A 12,455-nucleotide genomic window follows, 5' to 3' on the forward strand; every position below is an offset into this window, starting at 1 on the left:
AGTTATTGGAATGTGGCCGAGTTAGTCGGTGGGTTTGTCACTTGAGATAGATCCACAGCAACTCTGAATTATTAAGTGTTGACTATTTTAATTAAACCGCGTTTATGTACACACTCTTCCTCCGAGACTATAGTGCATTTATTTGACAAAAAGGACTGCAGTGTGTGTATAATATTCTACGTGTTGATTATTCTAATTCAACAACCTCCGGCAATTACTGTATTGGTCTATCAGCACTCATAGTAGAAGAACTATATGTGAAACACAATGCTTAACCCAACCTGTGTGTTTCATAAAAAAAAACCCAAGCTGAAACAAAAATTATTTGATCAAAGTAAGTCAATTTTCGACTATAACTATAGCTCACTTGTATTTTACTGCAAGTCTGAATCTTTAATACATAGAATAAAACATCTTCTCCAATTCATATGATTTTCTTTTTAATTAGAATTATTAAAAAGTTGAGCCAGGTTATGAAACACTGTAAATGTTCAAATCGTGTGGCTGCATAGAGTGTATTGTTGGTATGTTCTCAAGTTTGTACAAATCTGTTAACTAATAAGACTCCGACTCTAGCTAATTTATCTACAAATGTATAGCAGCCTTGACTTCTTAATACTTATATGGAAGATGATGACCATCTCTAGTTTGTTGACACTTTTACAGGTTTAGTTACTCATAATTGCCATCACAAAAGGTCGGTATGGCCATTGGCCGGATCTCGCAAAATTTATTAAAATGCGCCTTACAAGCCATATAACTTTTTTGAATAAGTCTTAAGTTCGAAAATAATGGAAGCTCACCTCCCCCCATGTGGAAATTTGTTAACAGTCCATCATCTTCCCATGTGTGATTAGGTCTTTTTACACCAGTCTTATTTTTAAACTATATAATATAAATAGTTTATCCAATAACCTCTAAAATGATGAAAAACAAAATTTCCCATTGTCTTATTTTTAAACTATATAATATAAATAGTTTATCCAACAACCTCTAAAATGATGAAAAACAAAATTTGCCACTAAAATCAGTCAAATTAATTCAATGGTCATTTATTTGTGCGTTCGGGCTAACTACACCTGCTTTTTTTTCTTCTATGTTTGATGTCTAGCCCAATGGAAAGTGACGCAATGAAAATGAATTCTAACTCTTTTCTTTTTGTGTATGCATAAACCATTTTCATTTAATCAATAGTTTCATCAACCTTTGCAAATATAAAAATAAATTAAAAAAATCACAAAACTTTTTTTTATCAAAAGAGTTCCACTACTATATGCTGTAGTCGATCTTAGCTCTAATCTGGAAATTTTCAATCTAAATTTAAATTTGTTGTGCCCTATAAATTTACGATTATCTGACTATTTCGAATTGGAAATAAAAACGGATATTTTTTCTAATGAATTCTGGTTTGATCACTTGCGTGAGCTATGGATTATTTCTCTCATTAGCTTGAACTTTGGATGATCTTATCATATTGCTCAAGGTGGAATGTTTATGATAAGATTCAGGCCCATTTATAGACATGCTTAGGTCCATGACCGGGCCCAAAATAGCAAAAAACGACAACTTTTTGTGGAACGCGTGTCAACTGTCAAGTGTACGGCTGAGTCAGCAGATCTCTGATCTCAACTCATTCACCCTACATTTGAGATCAACCCTGTCCGAAAAAAATCTCTTTTATTTTAAGTTTTAGTTGCATACACTGGCACTCAAATCGTCACAACGACAGTCAAAAGGGGAAATAAACGGCCAATCAAAAAAAAACAATCTGAAAAAAAAAATCAGAAATCCATAAGATTTGATCTCCGGTGACCCGACGTTCGGTGTTCCGATCACCGTTGAAAAATGGATTCTCGAGTTTCTCTGTTCTGAGTAAACTCACACGGAGAAGAAGAAAGCTTAAAATGGATTCGGAAGATACGAAGAAGAAGCAAAAGAGGGTTTTCTCTTTGTTAGCTTTACGATTCTGTACAGTGATAGGATTCTGGATCATCGTCTTCTTCGTCTTGTCGTTTCTGTTAGGAGTGTTAGTGATTATACTCGGTGAATTGTGGGTTTCTTCTTCTTCTTCTTCCACCGCCTCTCTTGCTTCCCGCTGCAAGATTCTTTCCAGCTGTAAGTATCTGAATTAACTTAAAAGCTTCGACCTTTCACTTGATGAGTCACATGGTGAAATAAAGGAGAAGGCTTTTTATGGATAAAGAAGATAAGAGAAACTGATGTTGTTTTTTTTATTGATGTAGCTGTTGATCTTAGGTCTTCCAAAGTGTGCGGCATTGGACTTTTGAACAGCAAAGCACAACATGTGTTTCACCCTTTTGAGAGAGATAAATTCAGATGTCGCTATGATTACTATTGGGCTTCTGTCTTCAAAGTCACACTTCTTTACTTTCATCTGACTTTTGTCTACAACAGAGTGTTTCCATTTAAGTGTATAGTTTGCTTGCCCTTTGCTCATGAAACGCCATTTCACATTCACAGGTAGAATATAAAGATCACTTAATGGGTCAAACGAGGCTAGCCTTCTCAGAAGCACCAAATGAAGCCCTTCCTCCTGAGTGCAGACCTAACTTTGGTGCTGCTTTGCTTACCAAAGATAACTTCAAGGCATGTTTTTCTTTTTAATCATCAAGATTTCTTAGAGTTCATTTGCTTATTTATGAATCTACCTTTTTTGTATCTCCAGGTGAATGAGACTTACGATTGCTGGTACACATTAGGGATTCCAAAAATCAAGCTTTATCAGGACGGCTTTTTCGGCTGCCAACCAAATGATCTTTCTTTCACCGACATTTTTAAACAATACGCTGTCTTGTAAGTTCATATTCTTTCACTCATTAGTATTAGTGAACTCCAATCATCACTAAGCACATACACACTGTATGAGAATCATCAAGACAGAGTAATCTCTTATCTTTTCATTTGTTGTTTTTTTTTCTCCAGAGTCTCCAAGTTAATACAGTCCTGGTTCAATGGAAAAGGAAGACCAAAGTTCTGGAGATATGATGTGATCGCTGGCGTTGTATCTGGCTTCTCAACTTCCATCATCGCAGTCTTCATCGTCCGGATCTTAAGTGATGCAAAATCTTGGTTCCCTCGAGCTTGTTGTTCGGTTAAGAGCCAGCTGTCTAAAGTGAATCTCTTGGTACAAGTGAAGCGTGCGTGTTTGGTCATTGTTTACTTCTACATTCTCGGATGGATGGCTACACAGTACTTGAAAATTCTGTTTCCACAGGCTTAGAAGAAACACATGTATAAAGAGTTGTGTGATGTAATCTTTAAACCATTTACAGCAAAAGTAAGCAATGCAGAGGAACAGTTTTAGAATCTGATGAACGTTTTGATTAAACAGCCTAAAAGAAACTGATGAATTCTTCTACAAACTTATACGTATCATAGAAACAAACTAAAGTATTGGTAAAATCTCTCAATTATCTCATGTGATGGATGTTACAACTCATTTCAAGTAGACACTTCTTCTTGATCAGCTTCGGTGTCATCAGTCTCCTCTTGAAGATGACGAAGAACAACTTTTGGCTTCTTCGCTTTCGAAGAAGCTTCTACTTTCTCTTCCTCCTGCTCGTTCCCATCATCCTCAGAATCCTTTCTTTTCAAACCCTTGTCAGCTGCTCCTTCGACACTAGAACTCTCTGGTTTCTTCACTTCCTCTGTCTTTTTCTGACTGTTCTTCTTCACCTTATCTTTCCTCGCTTGCTCTTCGCATTCTTCAAGGAAGCTTTGCGTTTCAGGGTTCCCCGCAACATCCGCAGGATTCTTCCCGGCCTTAGTCGTGGCTCTGACATTGGCTCCTTTCTTAACCAAGTACTTGACGAGGTCCAAGTGAGAACCTTGAGCAGCGTAGTGAAGAGGTGTCAGTCCCTTGCGAGTGATGGACTTCAAAGAAACTCCGACGGACAGTAGAGTTCTCACAACTTCCAAGTGTCCCTTCTGAGAAGCAAAGTGGATCGCACCCATATCATCCACTGCTGCAGCACCAACATCGGCTTTGTTCTTGCATAAGTAGCTCACGACCTCGTGGTGCCCTGCCCATGCTGCCAAGTGTAGTCTGTTGCTCCACGAGATCACCATGTTAAGGACAAAGAACGAATACAATATATCCTTTCTCTTAGCTATAATCTATGAATTTAAAAACTTAACCATTCCCTTAACAACCAACACAAACATGAAGGCTATATACAACATGTAAACGGAGTACAGTGCAGTGACCAAGAAGCTCGAGATGAGCACTAATTAACCTTTCTCTTAGCTATAAATAATCTATCAACAAAAAATAGCTTGAAACTTAGCCATTCTACAAATACAGTGACATTTTGAAGCCAGTAAGATTCTCGAGATGAGCCCTAACTAAAGCCATATCAAAGAACAATCATCAGCAAATACAACTCTCGGAGAAGATAATGAGGAGAAAAGGATACGGAGTCCGAGAGTGTTTATCCCTAGAATTGACGGCCAGAGGATTAGAGCTGATGATTAGTTGAACTGCCGCTAAATCACCGGATCTCGCCGCGGAGTGAAGATCCGCCGATGCTCCTGATGTTGTTCCGCCGCCGCCGCCGCTTTCGCTTCCGCCTGCCATTTTCGTCTTCTCTCTGTTTCTCTCTGTTCAGCTCTTCGATTCGTACCAGTGAGAGTATCGCGGTCCCGGGTGAAATTCAAACGGGCCGGTTTAATCGTGTGAAAGTTGGGCGCTTAGCCTAAACTAAAGCCCATTTTACACGATTTTCTTAAAAATTAGAATATGCTAAAAGTAAAATAGTTTTTTTCGTGTGGGTTTATTACCTTGTTTTCTTCGAGAAATTGTGAAAAATGTTAACTTACTCGTTTATACACAAATTATCCCCTATTCTATATTTGAAAAGTGATTTGCCACATGTCTTCTTTACAATCGTTTTCAGAAAAATAATATGATGTGGCTATTAAGATTGATGACATGTCATATGGTTAAATATGACATGGACAATTACATTTAATGCTGATATATATTTTTGGAAATCTTTTTAGAATATGGCAATAACTCATATATTACATTTAATATTGATTTATATTTTTAGTAAACTTTGTAGAATATGTTAATAACTCATAAATCATCACTAAAAATAAATATATTCAAATATGACATTTTGAATTTCGAAATATTATATAATTTTACTGTTATAATTATAAAATTAAAATTTTCTAAAATATTCTGAATTAAAAAAACAATTTAAATCGTAATATCATTAGTTTCTTTTAGATATCTACAAATTATATAAATATTATTTAGTTTTAATTTTTGATAACTATACAATTTTATATGATTTTTAGTAATTTTGTATAAGTTGATTTAATACATTTAACCAAATGAAATAAATAATTTTTTTAATCTAAGATTTTAACTTTATATATATCATATATATTATTAAATATAATTTAAAATAAAAAAAAAATATTTTCTCTTAATTTATGCTTAATTAATGATATTTATATTAATTATTGGTCAAAAATAAAATATATAATATTAATAAATTACAATTTAAAATATAAAATTTAACTTTTAAAAAATTCATCACTATACATGGTGCAGGAAAACACCTAGATTAATAATTGTGACATGACTACTAAAATTGTTAGCATGTCTTATAGATTAATATAACATGAACAATTATATTTAATGTTAATTTATATTTTTGGTAAACGTTTTAAAATATGGTAATAACTCATATATTATATTTATTGTCGATTTATATTTTGGACTTTTTAAAAATGTGGTAATAACTCATAAATCATCATTAAAATAAATATATTTAATTATGGCATTTCAAATTTCGAAATATCATTTAAATTAAAAATATTTCAAATATACATATTTTTAGAAAATTATAAAAATTAAATCATAAAATCAAATTAAATCGTAAAATCATTAGTTTCTTATATTTTTTTTACAACCATTACTTTCTTATATATATCTACAGATTTTATAAATATTGTTTAATTTTAATTTTTGAAAATTATACAATTTTACATATTTATTTAATATATTTAATTAAAATAAATAGATAGAAAAATCTATCTAAGATTATAATTTTAAATATATACATGCATATTCTTAAATATAATTTAAAATAAACAAAATTGTTATTATCTTAATTTTAATGTTCAGTTAAATTAAATTTATATTAAAATATTGATAAGAAAAAAGAAAATTTATAATATTAATAAAAATTAAATATAATTTATATTTATCTATTAAAAATATTTTAAAATTCTTTTCCTGCACATGGTGCAGGAAAACACCTAGTAATTTATATAAATATAAGACAAAGATATATATATATATATATATATAGTCTATGGTTTGTACTAGTATATCCGCATACATAATACTCGGCAACATAAATAAATTAAATGAGGCAAAAAGGATATACAACTCAATTTGATCGAATAATGACAAAAGAAAAAAAAAAGAAACTCAATTTGGATCATGATCAAGGTTTACAAATGCCTTTACAATTTACGAAAGATTGCAGCATCGAGAAACGCATACTGTCATAGGACTCATACGGTCATACCTAATGTGAAAACGTTAATGTTTTGGTCAATCAGAAATCAGAAATCAAGAATGATGGCCACGAGAGAGATATTTTACCTATTCGACGTATTTCTGTTTGTGAAAAACACTATATATATAGCAAATAAAATCATAAAAACTATTAGGGAATAGAATATTCCCATTTTTGAGATTAGGATAACTTCCTTTGTATTAGGGATATTTCCAATTCTGTTATGGAATATCTTGTCATTCGAGTTGTATATATACGATGTATCGGTCTTACTTGTTCAATAAGAAAGTCTATTCAAAGTATTGTCTCCCAAGTTACATGGTATCAGAGCAGAAATTTTCTGAGACCTAAAAGCTTGAGTTGTCGAGTTGAAACTTCGAAGTTCGAAGTCTTGTGTCTGTTGTGTTGCTAGTTCTCTGTGAGATACAGCAAACATGGTTGGTGGAGAAGAATCCGTGTTGTCCAAGAGTGGGGTATCGGAAGACAAAGGCGCTGATCGTGCAACGCCTTACTCTCTTCATGCTTCTGATAATCCGGGAGCGATGATTACGTCAGTGACGTTGACTGGAGAAAACTATAATGAATGGTCCAGTGAGATGACCAATGCTCTTCGTGCCAAACGAAAGATTGGTTTCATTGATGGTTCGATACCGAAGCCGTCCATGAACGATCCTAACTTGGAGCTTTGGCTCTCGGTTAACTCGATGATCGTGGGATGGATACGTACATCAATTGAATCGCGTGTGCGGTCTACTGTTACGTTTGTGCAAGACTCTCACAAGTTGTGGGAAAATCTGCGAAAAAGGTTCTCCGTAGCAAATAAGGTGCGTGTTCATCACCTAAAGGAGCAGCTAGCATCGTGTCGTCAAGATGGACAATCGGTGATTGAGTTCTTTGGGCGCTTGTCCAAATTATGGGAGGAGTTGGACATGTACTGTCCTCTCCCGAGCTGTACGTGTTCTGCAGCTCATGAGATAGAGAAAGCCAGAGAAGCTGAGAAGATGCATCAATTTGTAATGGGTTTGGATGAAGTTCGTTTTGGTGGAATATGTCAGTCGATCATCTCTTCAGATTCAGAGCTTGATATTGGAGAGATATATGCTAAAGTTATCAGAGAGGAGCACCGTCTGAATTCAGCCAAAGAACGAGAATCACAACAGAATGCGGTTGGGTTCTTAGCTAAAACAGAGGCAGAGCAAGCTACTCCTCGTTCTACCAATGCTGGTCCAGGAAGACGATCACAGTGTGGTCACTGCGGGAGGACCGGTCATGATAAGACAAATTGCTGGCAGTTAGTGGGGTTCCCTGACTGGTGGGAAGAGCGTTCTCTAGCAAATAGAGGTGGTACTGGAGGAAACAAAGGTGGCTCACGAGGAGGTCGTGGTCGTGGTTCTTCGGGCTCGGACCGGTCGCGTAACACAGGAGCTCGTGTCAACAATGCTCATGCCACCACTTCCAACTCCTCTTCTTTTCCAGGTTTTACCGAAGAACAATGGACAGCTCTCACACACATGATCAACGAACGAGCACGTCCTTCTACTTCTTCTGATAAGCTAACCGGTAAGATGAGACATGGTGATCTTATTTTGGACACGGGTGCGTCTCACCACATGACAGGAGATCTCTCTCTATTGGTAAACGTGTCTCCCATACCACCGTGTCCGGTCGGGTTTGCAGACGGAAATCAAACGTTTGCAACTCATGTTGGAAGTTTGCCATTGACAGATCGAGTTACATTGGAAAAAGCACTATTTGTGCCGAATCTAAATTGCTCCTTGATCTCTGTTTCGAAATTTTTGAAGCAGACGAATTGTTTCGCTCTTTTTACTGATACAATGTGTGTTTTGCAGGACCGTTTTACGAGGACCCTGATTGGAGCCGGTAAAGAGCGAGATGGGGTATACTACTTTCAAGATGTCATGGCTGCAAGGGTTCATCGTGTAACTAGTCAAGTTGTTAGTTCGGCTGATCAGTTTAAGTGGCACCAACGGCTAGGACATCCGTCGTTTTCAGTTTTATCATCCTTACCTATGTTTTCTACAAATAAATCAGCTTCCCCTAGTCATTGTGACACTTGTTTTAGGGCAAAGCAGACTCGAGAAGTTTTTTTTAACAGTTCTAATAAAGCAAAAGATTGTTTTGATATGATTCATTGTGATGTCTGGGGACCATATAGAACTCGTTCTTCCACTGGTGCAGTCTATTTCTTAACCATCGTAGATGATTACTCAAGGTCTGTGTGGGTGTATCTTCTTCTTGAAAAGTCAGAAGTTAAAACTGTTCTTCAAAACTTCTTTGCAATGACAGTTAAACAGTTTGGGAAACCAGTCAAGATTGTTCGTTCTGATAACGAAACTGAGTTCACTTGTCTCACTCGATATTTTAGAGAACAAGGAATGGTTCATCAGACGTCGTGCGTTGACACACCGCAACAGAATGGACGCGTTGAGAGAAAACACAGACATATTTTGAATGTCTCTCGGGCATTGTTGTTTCAGAGTAAGCTACCTGTGAAGTTTTGGGGTGAAGCTGTCATGACAGCAGCTCACTTGATTAATAGAACGCCCACAGAAGTTCTTAAAGGTTGTTCTCCATACGAATTGCTTTATGGAACTAAGCCGTCATATGATCATCTTCGTGTTTTTGGAAGCTTGTGTTACACACATCATCGATCGCGTGATCGTGATAAATTTGGGCCACGGAGTCGGCGTTGCATCTTTCTTGGGTACCCGTTTGGTCAGAAGGGTTGGAAGGTTTATGACTTGTATAAGAAGAAATTTATTATCAGTAGAGATGTCGTCTTCTATGAGACAGAGTTTCCGATGGCCTCAGTCTTGATTCCGCCACCGTCGACGTCAATTACTCCATCTCCGATACTTGCTTCTGACGAGGATTGGATATTATGTTCAGAAGTAATTTCAGACGAAAGGGGGAGTGATCATATACCTTCTGTAAACGACCAAGTAGCAGAGACGTCTTCTCAAAATAATACTCCTGAAACAGAGCATGTTGAGGAATCCGTAGTTCCTACAGCTTCTTCACCAATTATATCTGATCCTATTAATGGTGGTTCTCAGTCCCCTACTCCACCAGAGCAACTAGGACGTGGTCAAAGAGTACGTATACCTCCAGCTAAGTTTCAGGACTACATTGCTTATAATACAGTCAGCTTACGACATACCCCTCTCGCTCCTCTTACCGCTTGCTCAGTGTCCTCCGACTCGGTTCCTGGTAAGACACCGTATCCTCTGGTTGAATATCTATCTGATGTTTCCTTCTCACCTGCGCATCAAGTTTTTCTCGCAGCGATTACTGCAGGTGTCATACCTAAAAATTACTCGGAGGCTGTCAAAGAGAAAGTGTGGAGAGTTGCTGTTAAAGATGAAGTTGTGGCACTTGAAGACCAAGGCACATGGGATGTGACTTCGCTCCCACCAGGGAAGGTAGCCCTTGGTTGTCACTGGGTCTTCACAATTAAGTATAATTCTGATGGAACTATTCGAAGATATAAAGCGCGCCTGGTTGTACGTGGAAATCACCAGATAGAGGGGGAAGATTTTAATGAAACTTTTGCGCCAGTTGTTAAGATGACCACGGTTCGAGCTCTTCTCCGAATCGTGGCAGCTAAGAAGTGGGAGGTTCATCAGATGGACGTTCATAACGCGTTTCTTCACGGCGATCTCGAAGAAGAAGTATATATGAGATTTCCTCCTGGCTTCTCGCATTCTGATCCTAGCAAAGTTTGTAGGTTACGTAAGTCATTATATGGGTTGCGCCAAGCTCCTCGCTGTTGGTTTGCTAAGCTTTCTCAAGCTCTTATCAAGTTTGGTTTTGAGCAGTCTTACGAGGATGCTTCTTTGTTTATCTACATCAAACGAGATGTTGAGATACGAGTTCTGGTTTATGTTGATGATCTCGTCATTGCCAGCAATAATTTGGACCGACTTGAAAAGTTTAAAGCCTACTTAGGTACTTGTTTTCATATGAAAGACTTGGGAAGATTGAAATACTTCTTGGGAATTGAAGTTGCTAGATCAGAAGAGGGAATTTTTCTATCTCAGCGAAAGTATGTCCTTGACATCGTTGGTGAAACTGGTTTGCTTGGATCGAAACCTGCTAGTACACCCATGGAACAGAATCATAAACTTGCTTCCGATGATGGTCCTTTGTTCTCGGACCCTGGTCAATACCGACGGTTGATAGGCAGATTGGTCTATCTTGCTATCTCTCGTCCTGAGCTCTCTTATTCTATTCATCTTTTGTCTCAGTTCATGCAGACTCCTCGTCAAGCTCACTGGGAAGCGGCTCTGCGTGTCGTCCGCTATCTTAAGGGGTCACCTGGTCAAGGTATTCTCCTGCGCGCCGATATCAACCTAGAATTGTCTATCTACTGTGATGCAGATTGGCAATCATGTCCTCTCACTCGTCGCTCTCTTAGCTCGTTTGTAGTAATGATGGGAGGCTCTCCCATTGCTTGGAAAACAAAGAAACAAGATACGGTATCTCACTCCTCAGCTGAAGCGGAGTATAGGGCAATGGCCTGTGCAGTTAAAGAGATGAAGTGGATTGTACCTCTTGTTAAAGATCTTGGAGTTATACCTTCGACGCCTGTTTCATTTTATTGTGATAGTCAGGCTGCTATTCATATCGCTTCCAATCCGGTCTTTCATGAAAGAACCAAACATATAGAAAGGGATTGTCACTGTGTACGTGATGCGGTTCGCTCTGGTTTGATATCAATGTGTCATGTTCGTACCAAGGATCAACTGGCGGATATTCTTACGAAGGCTCTTGGTCGACCTCAGTTTGAGTTTTTACTGTCCAAGTTGGGAGTTCAAGATCTTCACTCTCCAACTTGAGGGGGAGTATTAGGGAATAGAATATTCTCATTCTTGAGATTAGGATAACTTCCTTTGTATTAGGGATATTTCCAATTCTGTTATGGAATATCTTGTCATTCGAGTTGTATATATACGATGTATCGGTCTTACTTGTTCAATAAGAAAGTCTATTCAAAGTATTGTCTCCCAAGTTACAAAAACTAATTAAATGGAAGTAGATACAAATATACAATATATTCTTGGAACAAAAAGATTAGATAGGCCGTACCGGGTAAAGGGATATGATCCCAACTTAGAAAAAAGGACCAAGATAGGTCCAATTTGCATGGGAAGGTTCCTCAAATCATCATATTATAATTTCCAAAATTCAGATCCTATATAAAACACAAAATATTTAGTTGTATTATACAGCAAGTTGCATATAATTGAAGTTATGAGTGATCCATGACACTGTAAATAAAAATCTTCGAGCATTTTTCCATCTAATCAACTTATAAGTTATAAATGATAAACTCATAAAGGATTCCCACATAAAACGTATATACCCTTTATAAACTATGTAATTCTTTTGTTTGTTCGACATTTTTTATTTTTAAAAAATTGTCCTACCAGTGATATTTGAGAATCGCAACAAAGGATATAACGTTCTATAGCAAATAAAACGAATGTCAACATTGTAAAGTCACAATTACAATGACTTACAAAACAGTGTTTGTTATTTCACATTTATACCGATTTTATTATAAAATATCAAAATCAGAAGCAGTCAATTGATCAGCGTCATACATACGTGGAATCCTTCTAATTTGGCCTTTTAATAAAGTTGTATTTTTCCAATCAAAGGTGAAATAATCATTATATACTTCTTTTTCTGATAAAAAATAAAAATCTAGAAAATGGTATGGATAATGGAGTTTGGGATATTGTATCCATACAGATACGGAGACCTGCGTTTCCACGATATATGTAATTTATATTAAAAATAAAAACTAAAGCATTTGGACAAATATATATCTATACAATCATTAAGAATTATTGCCAATCAGCAATTGTG

The 12,455-nt window shown here is 36.6% G+C and overlaps 2 protein-coding genes across 2 annotated transcripts; one reads left to right on the forward strand and one right to left on the reverse strand.

Annotated features, from left to right (window-relative positions):
- Window positions 1-1,652: 1,652 nt before the first annotated feature.
- LOC108843090 (uncharacterized) lies at window positions 1,653-3,349 on the forward strand. The gene is made up of 5 exons (XM_018616180.2): window positions 1,653-2,115; window positions 2,244-2,374; window positions 2,482-2,607; window positions 2,687-2,814; window positions 2,944-3,349. Exons 1-5 carry the CDS (start codon window positions 1,905-1,907, stop codon window positions 3,239-3,241), a joined length of 894 nt encoding a protein of 297 aa, XP_018471682.2. The 5' UTR covers window positions 1,653-1,904; the 3' UTR covers window positions 3,242-3,349.
- Window positions 3,320-4,668, reverse strand: LOC108843091 (uncharacterized). The gene is made up of 2 exons (XM_018616181.2): window positions 4,437-4,668; window positions 3,320-4,066 (listed from the first exon to the last, which is right to left on the reverse strand). The coding sequence occupies exons 1-2, from the start codon at window positions 4,595-4,597 to the stop codon at window positions 3,463-3,465; spliced, it is 765 nt and encodes a 254-aa protein (XP_018471683.1). The 5' UTR covers window positions 4,598-4,668; the 3' UTR covers window positions 3,320-3,462.
- Window positions 4,669-12,455: the final 7,787 nt, after the last annotated feature.

This window comes from Raphanus sativus, chromosome 2, assembly GCF_000801105.2.
Source record: "Raphanus sativus cultivar WK10039 chromosome 2, ASM80110v3, whole genome shotgun sequence".
NCBI lineage: Eukaryota > Viridiplantae > Streptophyta > Magnoliopsida > Brassicales > Brassicaceae > Raphanus > Raphanus sativus.

Coding starts and splice junctions, on each gene's coding strand:
- LOC108843090 (XM_018616180.2), top strand. CDS start 1,905: ATGGATTCGGAAGATACGAAGAAGAAGCAAAAGAGGGTTTTCTCTTTG. Junction 2,375..2,481: donor ATTGGGCTTCTGTCTTCAAA/GTCACACTTCTT, acceptor TCACATTCACAG/GTAGAATATAAAGATCACTT. Junction 2,608..2,686: donor TTACCAAAGATAACTTCAAG/GCATGTTTTTCT, acceptor TTGTATCTCCAG/GTGAATGAGACTTACGATTG.
- LOC108843091 (XM_018616181.2), bottom strand. CDS start 4,597: ATGGCAGGCGGAAGCGAAAGCGGCGGCGGCGGCGGAACAACATCAGGA. Junction 4,067..4,436: donor GATAAACACTCTCGGACTCC/GTATCCTTTTCT, acceptor GTGGAGCAACAG/ACTACACTTGGCAGCATGGG.